Source organism: Etheostoma spectabile, chromosome 3 (assembly GCF_008692095.1).
Source record: "Etheostoma spectabile isolate EspeVRDwgs_2016 chromosome 3, UIUC_Espe_1.0, whole genome shotgun sequence".
Classification (NCBI taxonomy): domain Eukaryota; kingdom Metazoa; phylum Chordata; class Actinopteri; order Perciformes; family Percidae; genus Etheostoma; species Etheostoma spectabile.
This window is the reverse complement of record NC_045735.1, coordinates 17568041-17593849: the sequence shown is the minus strand read 5'-3', so window position 1 is coordinate 17593849 and position 25809 is coordinate 17568041. Positions and strand designations below refer to the sequence as shown.

The window sequence follows — 25809 nt, the reverse complement described above, 5'->3', positions numbered from 1 at the left end:
TTCTCCCTTCCAAAACAAGAGTCCAACAAACTATATAATCATTGATAATATATCTTTATTTTTTTTAAAGACTCTCACTAAAATAACAAATTCAACATATCTTAACAGAATATTCCCATCTAGGTGTTTGGATTGGAAATTAATGAATCAAACAACATCATATTTCATGTAAAACACCACATTAATAAAAGTTCCCTAAAAGAGGAAAGAAAAGTTCATTTTTGTGACAAAACCACAATGCCACACAAAATACACTTTTTTCACTGAGCTGAATGAGCTAATTTGCATTTACTCTATGGGTAGCATATTTCGCCATGGTAGCTTTGACCTTAACAGAAATCATAGCACTCCTTGTTATTTTAAGACTGCATTCTACAATGTGTGATAAAGAAAAAAAGGAAAAAGTTAGAAACCATGAGGTCATCTTCCATTTTACCCCCCTCCCCACCCCCAAAAGTGCTAATTTATTATTTAACGACGATTCAAAGCAAGCATACAGAAGAAGAAAAAATACTGTATATCAATCGAGAGGCTTCATGTACACCACGTGGAGACACAGTTATCCTCAAAAGTGCTTAAGGTCTGAGCCGACTAGAATAGAAAACAAAATGTACAGTACATTGGGCACATGTTAGCGGTGTGTTATTTATACAAATATAATACATTTAAAATGACTGTTATTTTATACACCTTCCTATACTGAAATCATATTAATAAAACCAATAACTTGGCATCTCTTGTTGTTTTAACATTAAATAAAATAGATATAAGCCATCGTTTTCTCAAACTTGCCTCTCTTAAGTGTTACTTTCAAATACATTTAAGACAATATCTGCATAAGATTCACTTGTTCCCTTTGAGCTCCCTCAAAAGTCGTTGCAAAATATGAAACTGCCAGTGACGGCGAGACAGTAGGAGCCCGAGCAGCAGCCCCACTTCACACTTTTTAGCAGCTCCAGATGGTTAAAAGAAATTATCAACACGACAGTCCGCCGGTCTGGCGGAGGATAAAGTGCTGTTCTCCTTTGGCCCCAATGTGGAATCGGATAAAACCAGTGGTCAGAATCAGTCATAGACCCCGGCTTCTGATCTCAGTGCAGCATGATAAAAAGCTTCCTGACCCAGTGCCTTGGACAGCAGTCCGTGCCCGCGGGGAGACATGCAGCCCTGGCCAGCCATATATCCGGCCGCGGCTTTACCGGATCTTGTAGGTTTAGGCCTGGGCGCTGCGTAATACCCCTCATTGTGGCCATATTGCGTGGGCCTGACTTTAGTGCTCTGAGTCCTTCTGTTGGGCTGAGTAGAAAAGGATCCCAGATGTTCAGGATCCAGAGAGGATTTGGCTTGGTAATGATAGTAGTGACGATTTTCTCTAGTGCTCTGCGACCTCCCCGGCCTTCTGAGGATGCCGGGTTTCACAACACCAGAGTACTTGACAGCGTTGGTCATCATGAATCGATCCTGGTCATGAGCCTGTGTGTGGCTTCTGTTATGGTGCTCCATGTTCTTGAGGTTAGAACAGCCCCTTTCTGGAAGAGAGGGGACTTTGCGAAGCGGTGGTTGCCGCGAGGAGCTCTCTTTGATCTGAATCCGCCTGAATGGTCTCGGCTCCGCGCTCGACCGGTGACCATGCTGCTGCCTGGTGACCTCATGTTCCGCCTGTTGAGAAGTTGGGGATGGAGCTACCCCAACATTTGGGCTTTCTGTCCTGTTGGCCGAGAGGAGGCAGGCGTTTCCAGGGTCTGACTTGCTTCGTGTGTGCATTATGTCTCTGTTTCTCGTGTCAGTTGGCGAGACGGGGCTCTCGTACGGAGACACCGCCGGATGTGTGTTTTTACGTCTCGAGTGACTCTCCTGCTTGACTGGTTGATATACGACTCTTTCCAAAACGTCTGCATCTCGAGCCTCGTAAACAACAGTGTCCCTGCTTTCTATGTAAAGCTCCCTGTTCACAGGGGGAACATGGTGAGGAGAGTAGTTGTAGTAATCCGATTGTCCACTTTCCCTTGTGGAACGCATTGTGTAAGACTGACTGTGTCGGACACTGCTTTGCCGGCAGGGCTCTACATAATAGCCGGAGACATCCACTGGGTTCATTTCAGAATAGGGGCTGTAACGATAGTCAGCACGTGTGTTCTCAAACTGCTGCCGGACAGGGTGGATGCCGGTCTGAATCAGCCTATCGTAGGGCACTTCCTGGCTCGACGTCTGTTCAACATAAAACATGGTGTCAGGGGGCAGGACTTCTGCCTCCGCCAGCTCGTAGTGACTAATGTGAGGGGCGTGGAAGGAGTGAGCCCTCCGGATGGCCGGGTGCCCGACCACTCTATCTTCTGACCTCTGCCATTGGCCTGGTTGCCTGTGGCAGCCACTGATAAGATGCTCATCTCTGTGGGAACGTCTGTATTGAGGTGATAAAGGGTGCCTTAACCCTAAAGTGCTGTAACGGCCTTCAGAGGACTGCCTGTACATGCTTTTTCGTCCCAAAAGGTGATGTGGCAGAGCATCAGGCCGAGGGCAGTGAGGTGCAGGCATTCGCCCCGTTAGAATCGGCTGATGATGGTGATGATGATGATGATTGCTGTAGATATCCTCAACCAGGCCCCAAGGTCTGTCCTCCTCTGGGCTGTAGTGATGGATTGAGGAGGGCTGTAACGGACGTGGAATGACCTCCTCGACTGAGGCAGGTATGGAGGTCTCCGCCAGAACAGCGCGGAAATTAAATACATTGATGGAGTCGGTGTTCACATATACAGGAGAAGTTGACGGGCTATGAGAGGAGCAGACAGGCTGGGTGGGTGTTGAAACCCCAACACTCTGATAGGTTGGTTCTGCTTGTGAGGTGTCTATAAACTCTTTTTCCTCCCTGCGGTCCCTCCTCTCTGTGCTGCCTTCATCCAAGCTCTCTGACCCGAGCGGGCTGACATTAGGTGTGAAATTGCCCACGCTTTCCTGTCTGTCAATGACCTGCAACGGCTCCGAGCCGGGGTGCGCGGGTCGGAAATGAACGAGATGAGGGCAGCGTTGGCTCTTCACAGGGCTGTGAGCTGATGTTTGCCACTGAGAAGCATGTGGGTACTCCTGGGGGTACCCTTTCAGATCGAGAACAGAGGGCCGGGGCGGTCTATCCTGGGCATGCGATGGGACGTTGTTTCTTCTCTGGGAGTCACTGCTGGCCTTCTGGGCAGATTCAGCCAGAGCCAACGCCAGCTTGCGTGCAGCACTCGTCAAGGGAGGGTGAGGAGGGAGAACAGACACTGAACTCATAAGTCTATCTGTTCCTGGGGAGGGATAAGACAAACAACGCTACAGTATGACAGGACAAACAAAGCTATGGTAACACATGATGGGACAAGACACAGAAGCTTTCATAAGAAACTACAGAATGCATTCATATTTAAATAGATACTAACTATATATGGTAAATATTATGTGTGTTGTTAATGAAGTGGCACTGACCTGGATCGGGCAGGTTTTGTGCAGACTGACTGAGGTCGGTCAAGGCTGATCCCTGGCTCGCTGTGCTGATTGGGCTGCAGTGTGGGTAGGGCGCTCTCGGCTCCTTTCCATCTGCCAGTCGAGCTTCACACCTCTCCACCGGGGGGGAGGAAGAAGGAAGAGGAGGAGGCGAGGCGGATGCATTCTGAACATCTGCCTGCGTCTTAAATGATTTCTTCCTGAGTTTAGGGGAGAGCGGCTTGGAGGTGACCTTTTTTCCACCTTTACCGAGAGCAGGGCTGATATCTGGAGATTGATAGCCGCGAATGTTGTTGTTAGGAGAGGCGATGGGCTCTGATTCACCGGGACACCCTGTGCTCTTCCTCCATTTATTTCCATCGTTCTTGTGTTGCAGCCCAGGCGTCGCTGAGGGTGGGCTGCACTGAAATGACATGGGGTCAAAGTCCAAACTATAGATGCCTGCAGCGGGCGGACAAAGATCGATATCATCCTCCTGGTGTGGAGGCGAAATGCACGCTGCGGTGCGGACATGATCAGCACCATTATGACTCCCATTCAGTGGGTGGGTTCTGTGGTTGTCTTTACTTCTGGTGTTGCGTACGTCGTCTCTACAGATGCCAGAAACGGCCTCACTAGTCGAACGAGGTCTGCGGGAGCGGTAACTCGGGGGTTCTCCTGGGAAAGCACATGCATGTTTAGACTATATCTTTTGTAGTCACAGAAATACAGTTGATATACAGTGCTTGTACTTTGAAAGTTTTTCAAGAAAAATTACCTTCCACATTGTGCAAAGAGGTGAGAGATTCCTCACTTTTGGTGGAGCGCAATGTGCCACTATCTCCTCTTCCACCTGCAAATGTTTTCAGAACAAATTATAGTTTTCAATGAAATCATCCGCACAACCTCTTAAAGGAGTACTATGCAGTTTTTATAGCTTAATTTACTGGCGAGCTTAAGAGTCATTGAAATGGTTATATGACTATGATCGAGTTGAGTAATGGTCGTCTCGCTTCCCCCCTAGCGCTGTGTGAGCGGAAAAACCAACCTTGAAACTTTTGGCTGGCGAGCCTCAGTGTCACGAAGGATTGAGTGGTATCAGGTCTCGCAATGTAATGAATTGCTTCACGCCCTGTCAGTACACAATCCATCCGCCCATGCGCAGATGATAATCATGATGTACAAGGATTTACGACACTGCACAATCTATTCCACAGTATCTGTTCTCTTAATACATCCATGAGGGTAGCGGCTGGCCGCTACAACTATAACAGATTGTGTCATATCCGGATCTATGTAGGTGGCACACAGATCACGTACCATTGTATTAGCTAAGAGAACGGTTAGCCTCCACCGGAAGCTGACGCTAGTTTAGCTAACAGTTATTCCGGCTAACCTAACGGTTTAGCTAACAGCGACTTTCCGGTGGAGGCTCAGCTAAATTAAGACTTTACAGTAATAAACACAAGTATTGAGTGACTGTATTTTAAATGAGCACAAGTAACGCAGAACAGAAGTAACTGCTGTTAACAGTTATTTTCAGTCTAAAGGGTCTTATTACATGCTGTCTTAGCTAGCGGGAGCTAGCTGACGTTAACAGTATTAACATATTTAGCATGCTGTCTCAGCTAGTGGTTGGCCGAATTAGCCGTTAGCTAAACTAACATTAGCTTTCCAGTGGAAGCTGTCACTCCCCAATGTGAGTCAAGTGCAGATTTGAGTTGCGCATGCGTCACTTTGCAACAAGTAGCATACAAGATGCTAACGAGACACTTCTGTAATGTCAATACAGTAAAAATTGACCTATTTAACAACGTTGGTTCACTGCTGGATACCATAGAAAGCTAAAACGTTTTTGAATTGACTGCTAGCTTAGCTACAAGCTAGCAGTCAAAACAACAATGGCTGTCACTGGAATGGCGTCATAGATAGCCCAAAATTTTTTTAAATGATTCTCATCTTCTGTCATTGTTTGTAATGAGAAAAGTTTATTATTTCATGGATTTCACAAATTTAAGTATGAGAGTTATGCCGTAAACCGTGCATGCGCAGGACGGATCATGCAGACGGCACGGATCGTGTACCGTCAGGCCCGTCAGGAGCCGGCTAACAAGGTAGCGCTGGAATTTTTCACACTATCGTCATGGCTAAGCCGGAAAAAAAAGAAGTAGAAAGCTAGTAAAGTATTTCGGAGAATGAGGAAACGGCAGACTGACCGAGCGAGGAGTCAGACACAAGTAATAACAGGGGGGCAAAAAGCGAGAAAATAGCAAAGAAATGGCCAAGAAATGGCCAAAACTGCATAGCGCCCCTTTAAAAAAAAATGTCAACACATGAAAGTGTCAAGATTAGTTGAGAAAATATACAAGTTCTACTACTGGAGGTACTGTAGGTGTGTTTGTGTTCGCTGGCTGTGTAACAGCAGAAGTGATCTAACCTGGCAGTGCAATGCTCTTTATCTCGTTAGGCTCGCTGGGGTGTCGCTTCAGTTTACGTTTGGACACGGAGTGGGACTTGCCCAGGTGGAAAAAGGAGAGCCAATTCCCCACAGGAGACTTCTTAGCCTTAACAGGAGGCCGCTTTCCGCTACAACAAGAAACAAATCATCTTCACACTTGTTGTTTTGTCTAACAAAAGCGCCAGTTAACTCTTAATTAAATTAGCCCAAAAACAAAAGGTAACTTCTTTAAATACTGTAGATGGCTTTGTCTGACCAACCGTCCCAAACACAAAGCTGTTTAATTTTTCTTGATCTACAAAACAGAGACAAGCAGCACATCCTCACATCCCACTTGAATAGCTGTAACCAACTTATCTTTGGTTATGTTTGTTGTTTATGTGTTTTTGCTTAGCCAATGATAAAGGATGAATAAACTCCAACGTTTTCTTCAAATGTCCCGCTGATCTACTTATTTTTATCGACTAATTGTTCAATTACTACAAAGTAAGACTAATTACGCGCACTACAGTACACAAAGCATTTTCATTGAACAACTCAAATCCCAAATGATGATATGTTTACTCATGCTCACGAAGCAGAAGAATTCATTTAATCAACAAAAAGGAAAGAACTGATCAGGCGGATCATTAAACTACCTCTCCATCGGGAGCTCGATGACTGTGTGGAACTTGCCGAGCAGAGCTCCGGGCCCCTCCCCGACCTCGATGTAGTCACTGTGGGTGAGGCAGGGGGAGGTGGCCGGGGAGCTCAGCTGTGCCTGAGTGCGAGCCTGGGCCTCCTCCAGAGACAGCAACTTTGTGGATGGGGAGCAGACCAGCAGGGATTTGGGTCGGGATAAGGTGTTGTTACCTGAAAATAAGGTGTTTAGAGTGTGCAACCCGGATTGCCCACCAGGTGCGTCTGTGCTGCGTTCCGGCTGCGCCGCGGTTTTGTTCCGTCCTCCGCCACACGCCATGCCACACCGGAGCGCCTCAGAAGCGGAGCGTCTGGCCTGCCTGACTTGCAGATTATATTGTCTCTAGAAGTATTTTACAGAACAATCATGTGTTTATTAAAGGAGAATACCGGTCAATTTCAACATGTAGCTTTTTAAATTTGGAGTTCTGTCAGTAGCAAGGAAAAGGAAAACAATCGGTGCAATCTACATCGAGTTATCCTGCTAGATTTTGCACCCAACAGCCTTAAACAGGGCAAGTTTTAGCCTCTAAACATGTTCAAAATGTCATTACCCATGCCTAGCCATGTGCAGCGATTCCTTCCATGTGAACGCAGTGAATTTGACTGCAGTAGATGTGACAGAAAGGCAGAAAAGTTGTGACAATCGACTAGTGTGGAAATAAACAGAGGCATGTGCACTGGCTGAATTAACACAACTTTTCTGGCTTTCTGTCACATTTACTGCAGTCAAATTTACTGTGTTCACTCTGAAGGATTAACTGCACATGGCTAGGCACTGGTAATGACATTTTAAGCATGTTTAAAAGCTAAAAACAAGTTTAAAACTTGCTCTTTTTAAACCTGTCTAGCGGGAGGGTAACTTGGTGTAGACTGCACCGATTGTTGTCATATGTCTACTGACAGCCTTCCAAATTTAAAAAATACAGAGATACATGTTGACCGGAATTCTCCTTTAAGCTAGCATCTACCTTTTACTCCAGGCAGTCCTACAGTTAAACTCCATTCTTCACTTTTATGCTGTTGTCATGATAAAAAAAGATCTGTGATGTATTATGTTTTACCACCTCCAAGATGAATCTCTCATCGCCCATGGTGTTGTAGAGGATACATATACCATATAGGGGGGTGTTTTATTGTAAATTTACTCTTGCTGTTTCACTTCCTGCCCGGCTATTTGAACGCCCCGCGGCTCGCGTGAAAATAGACCTGGCGCGTATCTTTACTGGAGAGCCACTTTACGCACGCACTTGAAGGGCCGTGATTGCTTGCAGGGCCCGCAGCACCTCCGGAACGCAGTGCAGAATAGGTGTTAGAGATGCATTTAACCTCAGAACAGATGCCATGTGTCATTTTGTTTCCATTGTGACCTACCTGTGCTTTCACGTATAATGGCATTGAGTTTAGCGCTGAAAAGCGCCTCGGTGTTGTTGAGGATGAACTCCACCACCACCGACTGGATACGCACCTCCATGAACGCTGCTGTGCCGCTAAAACAGGCCGACTCGATCTGTCTGGACCTGAAACAAAGTCACAGAACAGCACAACCTATTTCACAGCTCCGGACCACCGAGACATGCCCCAGTTCACTGCCACAGAAATGGGAGAAGAAAACGGTTTTCATGCGGCCGTACATCTGGAATTATAGTTCAAGAGTCACCTGAGGAGGTTAGGCGCCCAGACGATAGCCAGGTTTTTAGTGTGCATGTTGGTGATGGGGCTGAAGGTGGCCAGGTGGGACAGGTGTCTCATGAGGTACTCCAGAGTCCTGCAGGTAAAGAAAGGTATTTCATTTACATTTAAATAGAGTTCCTTACTTAAAAAAGGGCAATCTTGAGTCATAGGAGAGCGCCGTATGTGGTTCCCATACTTTTTCATGTGAAGGACCCTTAAACTGACACAAATTAGACCACGGGTATTTTTTTTCAGCCTTTATTTTAGACAGGACAGCTGAAGACATGAAAGGGGAGAAAGAGCGAAAAATGACACGCAGCAAAGGGCCGCAGGTCGGAGTCAAACCTGGGCCCGCTGCGTCGAGGAGTAAACCCCTATAAATCGACGGCCCGGCAGCTCTACCTATCTGGCCGCCCCACGGACCCCTATCTGATAAGATTTTGTCCCAGGGTCCCCCATCTGATAGGAAAACGTATGAAACACATGTAGTTACACATTCTGTCGTTGTGTCACTTTTGAATCGAATTACAGTGAAAATAAATGATTCCCCTTTTTGGTAGGGACCCCCTGGAGGTCCTTCAAGGACCCATGGGGGTCCCTAGACCCCACTTTGTGAACCACTGATATGCAGGTCATTTATCACTGTTATCCTCCTGAGTTTCACATGTCAGAACAGGATGTTATATCAATATACCACACAATTAGAAGTAGCATCACACAGGTGGCTTCTGGCTCCCCAGTAAGCGCATGCACCCCATGTAGGACGAGTCCTTGGGAGGGGTCCGGGTTCGAGTCCGACCTGCGGCCCTTTGCTGCGTGTCATCCCCTCTCTTTCTCTTCCCCTTTCCTGTCTATCCACTGTCACTATTGAATAAAGGGGAAAAGCCCCAAAAATAATCTTTAAAAAAAAAGTAGCATCACAGTGGGTTTTGATGCAGCACTCCCTTTACACTGAATCAAACAATTCCACTTCAAGCCACCAGGGTGCAACAGTGGGCTTTAAACCTGACCTGTAGTGTGGAGGAGGCAGCTGCTGGATGACGTTGTGGATTTTGACAAGCCTCTCCTCATCTGTGGCTGCAGACACGGCCTCCTGTGAAAACAGAGGATAAAGCGAACATAACTGAGAGGCTGATAGTCACAGCAGAGGGACCTGTCTTTACAGTCCCACTCTCTTTTTCCCCTTTTATCAGAGCAGCCGGTGTTTTGGCTCACTTAATCTGCTATTCTGTTTTATGGGCACATCCCCTGCTGTTCCTAGAAAGCTCAGCGTAATGCAGTGACCCCATTTTGGAGCGGCACTTCAAACTGAGCTGAAAATGTTACGTTGTTTCTCCAGATCTTTGAACGTCACTGAGTAACGGGATATGATAACGCTTTTTCACCGCTAAGCCAGTTTCCATTCCAATCTCTAGCCCCAGCATAAGTCCCCGCCCCAGTACCAGCGCTCTGCTCCTTACTGAGAATCTGCCGTAGAGCTGGTAGGTGAGCAGAGGGTTGGGCAGCTCTCTGAAGTACAGCTTGCAGAGTGAGCCCACTGAGTGGATATCCTGTCTGAAGACTTCCCTGGTCAGGTCGGGGATCTGTTCGGAGTCAAACTCGTGCCTAGACGGAGACATAAAGAAGAAGACGATATAGAACAGCGTGGGAGTCATCCTACCGCCCATCTGTCTGTACCAAAACACAAAAGCAAGGAGGACATTTGAACACGATAAGCTACCTTTGACGAGGCAATTTGCTTGGTATTTTCCAAATTCTGATATCTTCGGAAATTCTCTGGCTTCCTTTCATACTAAACGATGATACTGATGAAACTAAAACATACAATCAATTTAATAGTAGGTGATTAACAAGACGGTCCTTAATAGGGTTGGGTATTATTTGGATTTTTACGATTTCGATGCCAAACCGGTACTTTTAAAATGATTCCGATTCCTAAACCGATTCTTGAAAATTTTAAAAAAAATTAAATCAAAGAAAAGGCTCTTTTATAGAATACTTTAAAACTCTTATATAGAGTTTTAAAGTACTTAAATATATAATAAGTAAACCTAAGTCACTTAACACACAACTACAATAATTTAACAATAAATAACAAAATAAATGTTGAGTTGGTATGCTTACCAAGACCCAGTGGGAAAGTATGGCATTTTCAAAGTAGCCTAGCTAACAGTAATTTCAGCTAGCTAACAGTAATTTCAATAATAACAATAATTTCCTATAAATGAGGTTTACTGATCATAAATTCAAAAAATAACTGTAAAACTAAATTTAATCAGTTAGTGTTACGCAGTGTTAAATGTCAAAAAAGTGACAAACATTGAAAAAAGGGACAAAAACGTAAGAAAAAGTTAAAAACATCGATAAAAAGCGTCAACAAAAAGTGTTGATTTTCAATTTTGACGGGAAGACGACACAAAGGTTAAAAGGCAAGTTTTCTCTGAAAAGGGAACAGAAGCTTGCCCTGGAACAATTCCTACAAAAGAAGGATGTGTTTGCATTACTCACAACTAGTTTTGGTAAAAGCCTAGTTCACCAGGGAGCTCCGCTGGTGGCCAAAAGAATTGAGCTCAGCTCAAACCCCCCCCCCCCCCTGGTTGTGGTCTGATTGGTTGAAAGACTGTCCAATTGCGTACAGTCATTTGAAGTATGCCCGTTGATCACACCTCATGTGCAGTAGAAAGTACAGAGCAGACTCCCCAGACTAATGTTCAATCTTCAAAGATTGAGCTTGGTCTGGTGATAGTCAGACTAGGCACAAACCTCAGTTTCTGGATATTAGAGGAGATCCCAGACAGTCTGTAGATTCCGTCCACAACTCCATTTTTCTCGATGAAGTCGGCACAGCTCTTGACAACCTGCGGGACTACAGGAGGCAGGGGAGGGCCATGAGAGGCTGAAACGAGACGTGGTGCTCTGTAATCACGGCCCTCACGTGGATCTAGGGCGTTTAAGCGAGGAACGTTCGTCTCTCTGTGCATTTGGAACATGCCATGATGCAACGACATATGTGTGTAATCTCTATCCCTATTTCAATTCTACTCAAATCATGTTCATCATGATCAATCAAAAAATCAAAAAAACAAAACTCATCTATATCAATTCAGTCTACATCAGTGGCTCCTAGCCTACGCTTGCAAGTTAAATCTGAGGATGCTTAATTGCATAGAAAAACACAAAAAAACATTTCTTCAACACACAATAATATATTTTTTCCCAGACTTTTTTTTCTCAAGTTTTGTTAAATACTGCCTTAGTTGACCTTTTCGGTCTTCTTACAATTACCCAAAATCTAATTTGATTACAGCTCATCACTGAGCCTGAGCCAGAAAAAAAAAAAATAAGGTCAAAAGTTTAAGTCAAGTTATCATCCTGTGCACACAAATTGGAAAAATATCTTTGGGGTTCCAGGGGCTTAAAATATTATAATTCTAATTATAAATTCATGAGTCTAGAAGTCTGGAATTACCCTTTAAAATATCCAATTTCTATTTAATTGCAGACCATACACTCCAAATGAAATGCAGAGGACATGACTACCTCAATGCTGGCTATGGCCCTAAGCAGACATATACAACCTGAGACAATATGTAGAGGGACCCATGCCGCTTTAATCCAATAAACTGTATAAATTGACATGACATAAATGGTTGAAATTAATGGGAGCTTTGCCTTTATCATCCCACAGGTCTGAAAAAAAAAAAACAGAACTAAAGACACATATTTTGGCAAAACAAGAATCTGTGCAAAAGCTCAACCCGCTGGCTGGATATTCACGCCACCAACTCAATTCACATCACAGCAGTGTGTGACAAATCCCAGATACAGGCGGCAGATTCACTGGGTAATCAGGGATTACCCAGTGAATCTGGGTTTTCACGGGGTATTTGAAATGTGAAACATTTCCGTGTGAACTGCCAGCAGGTGAGAATTACACAATGGAAAAAGGGGGAGATAATAATTTACCCTCATGTCCTGAGTTGTGGAGATGTTCCCCCAGGTCACAGCCGAACACTCTCTCTCTGAGGATGCCGCGCTGCCGCAGCTTCTGAGGCGGCGGTCGGGACTTCATAAAAGTCCTTAGGAACGTTACCAGCTTCCCGTGCTTCTTACACACTGATTGAGATGACACGTACACACACACATAACCACTTCAAATCAATCAGTCTCACATCCTGGGAGCAGATCTGAAAATTAATCCTAAGCAGAAGGACGGACACACACTGAAGAGTACCTGGCTTCGGCACCGAGCTTTGAACACTGGGGGGAATCTTGTCATTTATCAGCTCAACACAGTCGCAGGGGAAGAAACCAACCTGCAGGTAGAGAGACGAAGATGCACAGGGAAAACATGGAGAGACAGAGCACTTGCAAGTTCAAAAAGGACCAGTGGGAGTGTTTACTGCTGTGGCAGACTGTAGCGGGCTAAAGGTGCAGAAATAGGTCAGTGAGCATGAGAGTACAAGCGGCTTCAGGCTGTAAAACGCTGGTTTGCATTCTTATTGTGCAGAAAATCTAAAAAACTAGCTTCTTTTTGCTACTGTCATTTAAAAAAAAAATTCCCTGGTCTCCAAAATGTAATAAAGAAACGTTTTACTTTAAGACAGTGACATTAAAAATAACATTTTCAACCCTGTGTTTCCTGTGTTGATTATTCATTTATCTCTTGCTACATTTTTGAGAATATGTATTTCAAAATCCTGTAAACCAGAAACGTTCCCATCCCCATAGACCACTACCATACCATTCCCCGTCGTACGCCAGAAAAAGATTAAGTATGTCCCGATAAATAGTACGTCAACACAGTATGCATAAAAAAATACCCGGATGTACTACGGTATCCGGATTGGATTTTGCAGTATGACTATTCTGACCCACAATATGAGCAAAGGGTTTAAATTCAAAGTGCACTGTTATGAAGAAGTAGCATGTCCGAATTGTATCCATACTGCATGCAAAAGTAAACACTTTGTATAGGCAGCTTTAGCACATTTTAAGACCGATTTGGACTCAGAAGCAGTTACATAGTGCATCAGATCAAATGGGATTCGGGGCGACAAAACAATTCCCATCAGCTATGAGAGCAATATCTTAGTAGGAGTTGGGAGTTTGGATTTTCAGCAAGCAGAAACTTCCAAACTCCAAATAATGTGGTGTGTTTGTTTCAGTTTTATCCTCCTCCTCCTGGTCCTGAGTTTTGAGCTGTTCAATCAAATCTTTAGGATTTGACATAAACCCCTCTTGTAACTAGCCACATCAAAACATTCACATAACTGCAGCTAAAGACGCTCTGACCTTTGTTTCACTAGCTATGTTTTCATCCACACGTTTATATCCAAATTAAGTGATATTGAATCAAAAATGCCTTATGGAAACAGTAAAATTCAATGGAATTTCATGAATATCGACTCAAAGGAAATCTGTTCGGTCTCATCGGATTTTCTCTTGATTGATATACGACTTATGCAATAAACGCTGATGGAAACGTTATTTACTAAAAAAAATAATGAATAGCAATTAAGTTTTATGTCATTTATGGCTGCAATCTGCCCCAAAACATAGAAGAAGAAGTTTTAGTCCATTTCCCCCAGTATTTCCTCTCTGTCTGCACACATGGCGCGCGTCAACAAAGACAGATGGAAGTGGACGGACGAGGAGACGAGAGACTTTTTGAATTGAATTCATCAGGAACTTGTGAAGGAAATGTCCGACAAAGGTTAGGACAAGCTGTGGGACGTCCTGCGGAGTCAATGGAAGACGCTCAAACAGCGAGACATGTCTCAAAAAAAGAGCCTCGCAGCGGCGCTGTAGGGACAAGACAAGTTGCATCTGCATCGTCATAGCGATGTGTTGATAGCGTCGTTGTTTTCTTATTATAGCTTGATGTGTTGCTATCAGCTGGTAGATAAACACTATTACAACTTGTCCAATATTGATCATGTGTTGGTAGACGGCGTGATCCATTTTGTCTAGAAAAACCTTGTTTGCAAATGTTTGTTGAATAATGTGTGATTCAGTGCAAAAATGAATGGAAACACCTTCAAATGTCTCAAATCAATTTGATCGCAAAACAGCATGTGATGTCATCACCACAGGTTTTTATTGGCTTTAAAGCCGTTGGATGGAAACACTTTCACCGGCTTTATTCCCATGAGTTTTTTCACCAAACTTCAGATAATTCGATTGAAGTGGATGGAAACTTAGCTAGTGTGACTTTAAGAAAACACAGGATGAGGAGACACATTATTTCATTGCTCTCCATGAAACATCAAGGTGAATGAAAGCACAGCGCGTGACTTACCTGAAAGCCATGTTTCCCTCTCCACCAGCCTGTGTCTTCTTTGGGAGGCATGTCTATGACTGACACGATGTCCCCCACCTGGGCCACAAAGAGTTGCGACGATGAGAATAAATTGTGATTACACAGGGCTCACAGCTCAGGTCCTCAGCACAGGATCGGAAACATGCATTATGCAAAAGACCCAGGGAAAAATATCTTGGCTTTAAAATTAAATAAATACGTTGGATTTATGTGACATGATGTTTCTCATGTTTCTTATATAAGAGAGGTTACCTCAAAAGTCAACTCGTCTGTGGCCTGGGCTGTGTAACGTTTGGTGACGTGGGCAGCAGCGATGGCAGGGACATTGATGGAGGCTTCCTCAGACACCAGCAAATGGTTCCCCTTGTTGTCAATCTGGAAAAAAGAAATTATGACATGAGAAACACTTAAAGACATTGGCAAGGTGTAGCTCAAAGACTGGACACAGGGAGAAGCAGCTGCTCTGGCTTTATTTAAAATGATAGGAGACCAGCAATATTGGTAGTTTCCACATGAGCAGCAACACAATATGTCACTGTGGTGTGGTTTTACTAATGTAATCCATCAGTATCAGTCATTTACCTGGCATTTACATCCCTTCCATAGCCAATCATATAATTAAATTGTGTTGGATTTTGGATTAAAGAAACAGTTTGCAGCAGTAATTTCACCAGAGTGTTTTAACCCTACTTACACATTATTTTAAAGAGAACAAAAAAATAATCAAACAGACCCCTCAGCAAGAGTCGGCACAGCCACACAAACACATCTCTGCATATTGGGTCCACACGTGCTTAGATGTTGTGCAAAAAACCTGGCAGCAGTAGGAGGATACACAGCATGTTGTTCATCCAGAAATAGAAAGCATAGCTATTCCTAAACTACAGTCTTGTTTGTACATTTGTTCAGTAGATCTTTTGTTTTCATATCTTAAATGTGCAAATTTATATGTTCCGGCAGCTCTGGCCAAAGCTCGAGCTTTGGCTGTAATGTCCTAAACCTATTTCTTGAAATAAATAAAGATTTTCATCCGTTGACTAACTTACTTAAATTTTAAGATAACGGTTTGATTCAATTTTTGATTCCCAGTGCTGTCATTAAGAGTCACTAGGTAAAATGGCAAAAGCGTACTTTACAACAACAGTTTGAGTTTCTCTGAGGGGCCCCTGAATCCATCATGAAGTCCCATAAGAGCTCACAGGGGAAGGCAAGATGTTGCCACATCTGTGACTTCAGAGAAAGCATGAGGACTTTCCAGTTCTGTTGATTCTCTGTGACCTCCGACTCCGGCAATGGCCATGGTGTCTGGAAAAGTGCAGCTGCAGGCCACCAGTAACATAGTGTTACCCTGTGTCTTCGGCTGCATGCTCCCAGCCGGTAAACAACGCCGTGTCTGTTGTTGTTTTCTTTGCACGTGCACAAGAAGATAGAGAATAAAATACTGGGGGAATCACCGGTCCTGCTTTTTGGTATTCAATACAAAAAAATCAATCTATTTTTGAACTCGTGACCCCTTGTTATGACTGCTGTCATATTTGATTCTGTGTTTTGTTGTGTGTGCATGTGTGTCCTGTGTTTTATCTTGCTTTCACATGCAAATGGAGCTGTGGGATAGCTGGGGGATAATTGGTGGAAGCGGACATGCCCAACCCATGATTGGCTGCAGCTGGGGATCCACCGGAAAGAGCCAAGATGGCGGCTGTCGGTGGGCTGCAGCCATTCCTCATCAGCTCCCGACCAATCACACTTTGCCTTTCTTCAGCTGTTGTGTTAGATTAGGTTATTTTCTTTTCAATAGCAAGGTGTGTTATCTTGGTTTTCTCCTGTTTAATCAGTTAGGGAGAGATGTTGTTTGTCATTCTTTTGGCCATATTTTGGTTCCTTAGGTTAATGACTTATTTTCTAGACAGGGTTGTTGTGTTTGTTATTTTAGTGATAGCCCACCCTGAAGCCTTATTTAAGTTACCTATATCAATGTTTGATTACATATTTCTACGTTTTTTATACAGTTTCTACCCACTCTCTCTGATGAACAGCTGACTTCTTACCTACTGTGTCAGGTTCAGTTCTGGTCAATAACCCAGAAACACCGTCTCTACAGCACCTGTTTACTGGTTCCACTTATTATTTCACTTATTTAGTATTATTCATCATTCTCATTCTCAAACCTCACTTATTATTTACTATTTACTCATCATTCCCATTCTCACATCTCACTTCTTATTTTTTTTAATTTATTCATCATTCTCATTTCCTATTTCAGAACTGTTCATAATGTTCATACTGTTCATATTGTAATATAATAACATAATACTATTTATCCCAGTATTGAACTCTTCATTGCACTCATGCCTGTATATTGTTTCTGTTTAAAGTATGTATATATTGTGTATATATTAGTGTGTATATTTTTGTTTTGGTTGTTTTCTATGTGTAAGCACAGTGTGAGCAACGATGTTCCAAAGAAAAATTCCTCGTATGTGTCCTCATACCTGGCAAATAAAGCTGATTCTGATTCAGATATGTTTTACTTAATGTCAAATAAATAAGTTTGTGACATTAAAGCAACTAGTTTTGTGGCTCCTTGGGAGACGGGGAAGATGGGACCTGTTGTCATGTTGTGTCCTAGGCACCACTAGACTGGGGCGTAACACACCTAATGAATAACTGATGATGATGAAGCGTGAGCAAGCAGCTGATAAGAAGATACCTCCATCCATGTGAGCACTGGACCACAGTTGATCTTGTTGTCAGCAATGGCTGAGAAGCGGGACAGGTAGGTGGCCAGCATCTTGGTTACCGTCTGAGTGGAGACACAAGATTGTCAAGATTTAGAAAAGTCTGACAACTGATGAGCAATTCTCCACGCATCAAGCAACAGAAGAGACTCATTTCATTGTTAATGATGCTGTGAGGGATTTCTAGCACACATCAGAGATAGTGGAGGTGTAACTCTGCGGTACCTCCACGGTGTCCTTTAATGTGTCGTATCGGGGCAGCTCGGTGAGGTGGGAGTAACGGCGGTCATAGATACACAAGTGCAGATGTTTGTCCAGCACTCGGAAGTCTTCATAGGTTCTCTTTACAAGCCAGTTTCGAGCCTGACAAAGAGAAAGAGGGAAAAGAAATGGTAAGGTTGAGAAGGAAAAAGTTGTTTTAAGATATTTTAACATGATTTTTGGATGTAGCAAGGGAGGTTACCTGGCAAGTGATCTGGATCAGAAAGACCAGCTCTTTGGAGTCCAGACCAGCTTTTGGTCCTTCGCTCTGCCCCTCTGCAAATTCCAACTATGAGCGGAGGCAAAAGAGACTCAGAATAGCTAATATTGAGAGGACCCACATTCTAAATAATACATAATACAAAATCCTCTCTGTCTGTGATCTGGTGTACAAGAAGAGCATCATGCCCGAACACCATTTTTCCATCAAATAATAAAAACCACTTTATACTCCGCGGTGGGTTGGAGTCTAACAGTCTTTGAGTAACAGAGAACTATGGGAAGTAATGCGCGGAATAAATGCATAACGATAATTGAAATTAGTTTTTATTGGTAAAATAACTGCAAAAATTTACCTTTAATCGGGCCCCATGATAGGGAAAATTCATTTTAGAACAAAATGGTACATTCCTTTGCCCCCAAAAACCCGATTTTTAATTCACACACATAAATCCTGCAGTATGAAAATTTTAAACATAAAGTGCTTGTTTCATTTCTTGGAGGCGGGAGTTTAGCACAGATTTCTTCTTCTGCCTCCTCACCAATATTCTATATCCCCCAAAAAACTGAATAATAAAACCCCTTTCCGAGTTTGGGATTACATTGAAAACCCTTATGTAAAAGAGACTTCAAAGACCTTGGGAAACCCCGGGGGAATTTTTTGGTTATTTTTTAAAAGTTAGCAACTCTCCTGATAACCCCGGGTTCCACCACCAAAGACCCCAGTTTGGGTTAAAATGTTTACCGCAAACCCGGGTAACAAAAAAGAAGAAAGAAACTGGTTCGTGACGATGAAAGAACTCCTATTCACTGCAAGGATTTGTTTTTAAAAAATGCCTGAAAAACATTTTGAAAAAGGCACTTTGTGTGTGTGCGTGTGTTTGTGTGTGTTTGTGTGTGTTTTTGTGTTTTGGGGGTGGGGTTGGGTGTTTGTTGTGTGTGCTTTGTTGGTTTCACCAAAAGAAGGGAAGCAGGGTCATAAAAAGACTTACAGATTAAAAAATATTCACTTATGATGAAATAAACTACCAGCTTTCTAAAAAAAATAATAATAATAAACCAATCAGCAAATATCTGAAAGTTACTATCAGAGGTATGTCTGGGCAGCACTTCCACTCTAAAGCTCACACCTCCATGACTACTTCTTTCAAAATAAGATATGCTAACACAGCATGGACTTCAACCCTGTGTGCAGAAACATATGCAGTATGTCATTTATCGACAAAAATATGTACTAGTACATAAACATCCAGGTTACCTGCCACTAAGGCATGTCAGATGTCCATCCGCAGCTGGAGGAGGTGGCTCTCCCTTTGTGTGCAGCCTCAGTCCTGGACCTCAGTACGCTGCTCCAACAAGCCAAATCTTGGCTGAGTTAAAATGCTGCTCCTAACGCGCCTGTTTGCCGTCTCCTGCCACCTTAACTAAAATGCTTATTCCCAGGGCTTTGGATGGCCACGCGCTCACTGCTCCATTCACAGCAGAAAATATGAAAAGAGGATGCTTCCCACTCTGTCTTACCCCCCTTCCTGCCTCTCGCTTTCCATCTCTTCCCCCTCCTCCCTCCCCTGTACCCTGCCTCCTTCGCCCTCCCCCCTGTCTCTTAACCGCTCTCTCCTTTCTCCAGTGACAAAGAAGAGGGTGGGGGGTGGGTTGGCAGTATATTGGCTCAACCTGCACATACAGACGTACAAGCCCATCCATCATACAGAGGCGAAGTTGCACAAGATAAATAGACGACCCTTCTTCACTTTCAAAACAATTCTCATTCATTCCACTCTCAAGCCGAGACGGCAGCGAATCTGCCGAGGAATCAGTCAGACAGGCTGCAGACAGAGGCAGTCTGCCGTCCTTGTGCTATTCTGCGATTAGGATACATGAGACCTGATCAGCACCCTCCCTTCCCCGCCGCCACAGCCGGTGAATACAGAGGCAGGCAAATGCATCATGGGAGACAAAGCAACAAAGACTCATCTCACAGATTAGGTTGAGAAAGTAATCAAACATATCATACAGAAGTAGAAATAATGGCATGTGTCCACCAGGGCTGCACCATATGAGGAACATAGCTAATTGAGATGATTTTGACTGATATGATTTACGATACTGGAGGGAATGATCATTTTTGTATCATTATTCTCATTTTCATTGAAAAAAAATTAAATATAGGATCTGTACCAAATAAAGATTTCCCTTTATACTGTAAGATACGATTTATAGGCTGGGACGTCTCTGCAGCACCACAACACTTGGTTTGACACATATTTTGCCTTTGACAAATATTGCTGTGATTTGGATATTGCACTAGTCCATATTGCGATTTGGATTAAATTGTGATTAATTGCGCGGCCCTAGAGTCCACTGTGTGTTTGTATATGTGTGTGCAGACAGATTGCACAGCTTTCAGTGTCTCCCCAGACTGATTTTTCTCTACCAGCTCAGCTCGGCTTTTCTTCTCCCTGTGGAGCTTATCAAGGTCACTGAAACTGTTGTGCTGCTTCACTTTCCTCCACTCTGCTAACGGAGTCATTACAGTTACGGCAACCACAGCACGACGTTTACCCAGCAGAGACAGAGAGCATCCTGGGATTTAAGACCCGTCCAACTCGCCGCAGTGTAGTCCATTAATGCTACATGTAGGGAGTCAGCCCCACAGCATGCATGTTCTGCTCATGCCATTTTTTTTGTGTTGAGCTCAATTGGCAGCTTCTGGTTATGAAGAGACGAATACTGCACTCTGCTGGCAAGCAAACTGAACTACGCTGAGGTTAACCAGGCGGTTAACGGCCACTTTCACACGACTGAGCAACCACTCGCGCATCACTGCTTCCCATTATCACTGCTGCCAACTTCTTAGACTTTAAGTCCAAATCATGTGTTGGCTAGTGAGAGTCACAATATCCATATTCATTAGGTATATGCCCACAGGGTATTTAAATCAAGTCTTTGCAGTTGCAACTTGCAGATTTTCTCTAAATGTACTTTGAAGTTTCTAAAAATAAGACCAAGAGCCATGCTAACGTCAGCATGCTAACATGCTCACAATGACAATGCTAACATTCTGATGTTCAGCAGGTATAATGTTTACCATGGTGACCTTCTTCTAGCATGCTAACAATTGCTAAAGGCCTAGACTGCCGGGGGAACTTCCCATGATGCACTGAGCACCTCTCTCCTTCTCCTTCTCTCCATGTGTATGCAACCTCATCCCATTAATGCATGTTACTAACTCGACTTCTTCCTTCTCCTGTAGTCTTGTGCTCTCTCGCCCCCGTAGTCTTGTGCTCTCTTGCCCCTCTCCTCTATCCACCTATCACTTCCTGCAGGTGTTTCTGGTTCTGGATCTGTGGTTGGAGTCACCTGCTACCTCCATGTTCCTGCTTCCACACCCTGTGCTACAATTTTCTCTCTCTGTCTCTCTCTTTCTCTCTCTCTCTCACCCCAAACTGGTCGAGGCAAATGACCTCCCCCACCCTGAGCCATGGTTCTGCTCGAGGTTTCTGCCTCTTAAAAGGAAGTTTTTTCTTGCCTTTGGCACCTAGTGCTTGCTCTTGGTGGGAATTGTTGGGTTTCTGTAAATAACATCACAGAGTACGGTCTAGACTTGCTCCTTTATGAAAAGCGCTGTGAGATAACTGTTATTGTGATTTGGCGCTATATAAATAAAATGTAATTGAATTAATTGGCGATAAGCATAAAGTACATCTGAGGGTGATGGGAATTTCATTAGCCTTGTAGGTGTTTTGACAAATTTAATTCAATGCAATTCATCCTTAGGGGGAACATGAATATCTGTAACCATACGTCAATCTATCAAAAAGTTATGAGACATTTCACTCCAAACCAAAGATGTCATAATGGTAGTGCTACTCAGCTCAAACAGCTGAACCAGAGCAGGCTCCAGAGGTAACGGCACCGTTCCCTTTAGGAGAAGTGCATTTGGCCAGGCTATTTTTTTATTACTTCAGAGCAACCAAAACCTGGAACTCTATACCAAGCACAATACGTGAATTACCAACCCTCCCCTCATTTTCATAACAGTTTAAAAAATGGCTACCGGTACCACAAATGGACATTTGTTTTGAACGATTGTTCTTTCTGAACACACAAAATGGAGACTTATATTGTACTATGTTGTAAATATTGTTTGAATGCTGTAGCCAATAAAATACTATGAAAACAAAAAAGTGGCTACTGCAAAAATCAAACCTGTTGTCATTAGCTGGGATAATCTGGAATTTGTCCTCCATTAATCTGGAATTTAATTAATTAAGTTTTTTATCGTGATGTTTTACTCGAACTTGTTTAATTTATTTAACTTAACTTATAGGGTCAATTAACCTGTCAGGGACTAAGGATGGAAATTAGACTTTGGTTATAATCTTGTATATTTAATAAAATGTTCATTAATATACACAGTCCCTTTTCGAAATAAATAAACTTAAACAGGAAAATTCCGGGGATCATCAAAGTTATTAGGATTCACCCTCTGGAGCCCGGGGGAATCAGAAATATACAAAAATAGTGTAAAGTACAACATTTACCTACAACTGTATTTTACTGTATCCAAATTGATGTGTCAGAACAGCTTTTGACATTCAAAATGAGTCAAGTCCTACAATTAAAGAACCCCCCCCCCCCCCACACACTAATTTACTCACTGGTTGACATCATGAGCTTAAGTCAAACTAAAAAGGATCACAGGTTAACAGGTCAGATGAGTCTGACATTAATATGCTGTAATGCAGAGGATTAACACGCTGCTGGAAATAGATCATGGCTCTAACAGGAATAGGACTAATAAAATCTGTAACAGTGAAAACATTATGATTTATGCAGGCTTTATGCATGCACGATTTATGCATCCTGGACAAATAAAAAAAGGTTATTGCTCTCCAGATACAGATGACACACTAACAGCTGTGATGCGACATTTAAGGTAAAGAAGGAAAATGCAATAAAGACGTGGGACTGTCCAGAAAAGACAAATATGTATATATAAATATCTATCTATATATATATATATATATATTGATTTGACCGCCACATTGCATTTCAAAATGATGCATTTCTTGGGAAGAAGCTCACACCTTAATAACTAAAGAGTGCAGGATAAATGTATTTGACTAATGTTTATCATGTCAGGTATTATATCTGTATGTTTGTATTGTTTCCATGGGATTGGGGAGTGTGGGGATGTTATTTGTGAGGTATAAGGTTTTGCAATATTTTTTAAAAGTCTAAACTTGTACTATTATTGAAAGTTTACCTGTTTGTTATCAATAAAAAATGGATCTAAAAATCAAAGAATGATGAATTCCTGGAACAATTAACCAAAATGGCCACTTAACTTGACCCCAAAGACACAATTAGTAAATGTAGTAACTCTCACATTGTAGGTATGTTTTAGGGCTCACCTGAACGTTGCCAAAGTCCACCGTCTCGTAGTGGAAGTGGGCACACTCTTCCAACCTGGGGAAGTGACCTCTGGGAAACGTCAGCCTAAAAAGACACAGCACAACAGCCCCATCAGCAGTGTTCAACACGTTGACCCCGTGATGGAGAGAACAGCAAAGCAAAAGAGGGACAAGAAAAAAATATCAGGCCAATGTGTGAGGGAACATGGCTAGAGATGCAGCAGGCCGCTCGTTATTTTATAGGTCTGTAGTGAATGAGACATACATAATTCACCTATAGGGTTGAATTAATAGCAATAGCTTAGTCTGTAGGGAGTGGGGTTGGAAATCGGAGGGTTGAAGGTTCAAGTCCCTGTACGGACCAACATACCAAGTGTGGATTAGTAGCTGGAGAGATGCCACTCCTAGGCACTACCAGGTGCCCTTGAGCAAGGCACTGTAGCCCCCCCCCCCCCCAACCGCTCAGGGCACTGGCAGCCCACTCACTCTGACATCTCTCTATTTGTGCATGAATACAACCTGAGCATGTGTGTGTATTCTGGGCCTGTGTGTAGTGCTTACTAACAGTGTAAACTTTAATTTCCCCACTGGGGATCAATAAACTAAAATTATTATATTGTTACTTATATTGTTAAGTGGGGTTCCACACACTGTTGACTACAAATGTTACAAATGTAATTCACTGCCCTTAGTCACTGCATGTAATGATGACTGTTCGGGGATCACGGCCCCTTTTAATGTTATGACGTTGGACCCTACGGGGTTCGTTGCCGGACAGCGCCTTTTTCTGTCTTTGTATTTTTTTCCTGTAAAATAAAGGAGACACGCATTTGTGTGCTCAACGTGAGATTTTGTCTCTGGCGTTTTGCTGCAATTTCCACAGGTCCTCATTTCACTGGCCTGGATAAGAGCCCTGCCTTACAGCCCATAATAGCAGCAACGCTGTCACCTACTTCTTCATGTTCTTGACCTTCATGCTCGCCGTGCTGACGCAGGAGCGCAGGAGGGGCTCGGCTGGGTGCTCCGTGATGTCATCGCTCCTCACCTGCCAAACCGAGAAAAGAGACATCAATAAATGTCAGTCAGTCGCAGGATGACTGATGGAGAAGTGGCTACAGTCAAGAATGGTTATGATGATCAACATGAAGCAGTTAAGACACAAACTTAGATGTCTGGTAGACATCTGACAGTACATATGGTAGACAATTTGTGTTATGATGGAAGATGTTGATCATGTATTCAACATGTCTGGTCACTTAGCAGTTTATTATGGGCATTTGTCCTCATTCTGCCGTATTTTTATTATAATTTTTTTTGTTATTGATGCTGTGCTTTGTACACTTGGAAGTGGCAAAGTCGTCACCAGTGAATATTGTTGATCTTCTAGCCCCCCCCATCTCCTTCTGAATTGTATGATTGTAGGTTTGCTATGTATTGTACCTTGCTGCAAAACCAATTGCCCTCCAGTGTCAAAATAAAGTTGGCAGTTGGTATTAGAATAAAAGTAGTGAGTTGTTAATATGGTATGTCCCATCATAACAATGTTATGCTAATGCTATTTTTTGCTATGCTATGCTAAGCTACGCTGCGCTATTACATGCTTATGTTACTGTAATGTTTTGCTATGCTTGGCTATGTTTAGTTATATTATGCTATTGTTATGTTTTGCTAGCTTATGCTACTGTTATGTTCTAATGCTATGTGATTGTATTCTATGCTGTTGAGCTAAGCTAATGTTATCTTGCTATGTTTTACTTATATTATGCTATTGGTGTTATGCCATGTTGTGCTAATATTACGTTGTGCCTTGATTATGTTATATTATACCATGCTACTATTTTGTTATATTATGCCAATGTTAATGTTATGTTATGTTATTTTATACTAATATGATGCTGTGCTAATTTATGCTACTGTTATGTTATGATATGTTATGCTCTATTATGCTATGTTATATAAGGTCAAGTCATGTCATTATTTGATGTAAATGAATCTGTAAATATTATGGTTGCTCTTAAGTCACGTATATGTGCTTGTATATGAAGTATTGTTATTAATATTGTTAATCTCCGTGTCTTCAGTCCAGTTTGCCATTAATTACTTTGTTTGTGGACATGTGACAGGTGTGCAGGATGATGTATAATTTGAAAATCAAAAAGTAAAAACGTATAAATACTAGAATTTATGCATAAAAACAAAAAACATAGCTTACTCAAAGTACAACATAAAAGCTGCAGTTGTTTTATTATTAGTTCAATAGACTTCCAACAGAGGTGAAGATGTAAAGAAAGCTGCTGTGGATGATATTTACATAAAACTGGAGTAACCCGAGGTAAACTGGAGAGGAGGAGTGATTACATCACTTTTCTGTAAATATTGTAGTAACACCTTTACTGCATCACTTATCAAACACGCCACCTCACTCATAATCGGAAGGTGAGACATCCTCCAATCCACTTTTACACCTGTTCTCACCTTTATCACATGGGTGCCACATGACCAAAGTGACATCATGTTGCGGTGACATCATGCTGTGAATCACCTACACGACTAATGCAGCCTCAGAGAAGAAGAAGGGCGACGTGT

General features: G+C 42.8%; 1 protein-coding gene across 2 annotated transcripts in view; it reads right to left on the bottom strand.

Moving 5' to 3' along the window:
• Positions 1 to 38: 38 nt before the first annotated feature.
• The window catches only part of arhgap32a (Rho GTPase activating protein 32a), a 36494-nt gene continuing 10723 nt past the window's right edge, over positions 39 to 25809 (bottom strand). The window contains exons 4-22 of one of the 2 annotated variants that reach the window (XM_032509158.1): positions 24177 to 24268; positions 23224 to 23308; positions 17790 to 17876; positions 17552 to 17689; positions 17299 to 17391; positions 14841 to 14963; positions 14568 to 14645; positions 12501 to 12582; positions 12233 to 12382; positions 11030 to 11132; positions 9727 to 9871; positions 9277 to 9359; positions 8253 to 8360; positions 7967 to 8112; positions 6553 to 6766; positions 5894 to 6042; positions 4235 to 4309; positions 3460 to 4134; positions 39 to 3281 (exon numbers count right to left, since the gene is read on the bottom strand). In XM_032509158.1, coding sequence (XP_032365049.1) covers positions 1066 to 3281; positions 3460 to 4134; positions 4235 to 4309; positions 5894 to 6042; positions 6553 to 6766; positions 7967 to 8112; positions 8253 to 8360; positions 9277 to 9359; positions 9727 to 9871; positions 11030 to 11132; positions 12233 to 12382; positions 12501 to 12582; positions 14568 to 14645; positions 14841 to 14963; positions 17299 to 17391; positions 17552 to 17689; positions 17790 to 17876; positions 23224 to 23308; positions 24177 to 24268 — 4842 coding nt within the window. In that variant the 3' untranslated portion in view covers positions 39 to 1065. Of the gene's footprint in view, positions 3282 to 3459; positions 4135 to 4234; positions 4310 to 5893; positions 6043 to 6552; positions 6767 to 7966; positions 8113 to 8252; positions 8361 to 9276; positions 9360 to 9726; positions 9872 to 11029; positions 11133 to 12232; positions 12383 to 12500; positions 12583 to 14567; positions 14646 to 14840; positions 14964 to 17298; positions 17392 to 17551; positions 17690 to 17789; positions 17877 to 19064; positions 19336 to 23223; positions 23309 to 24176; positions 24269 to 25809 lie in introns of those variants that run through there. The other variant, XM_032509165.1, reaches the window with a different exon arrangement.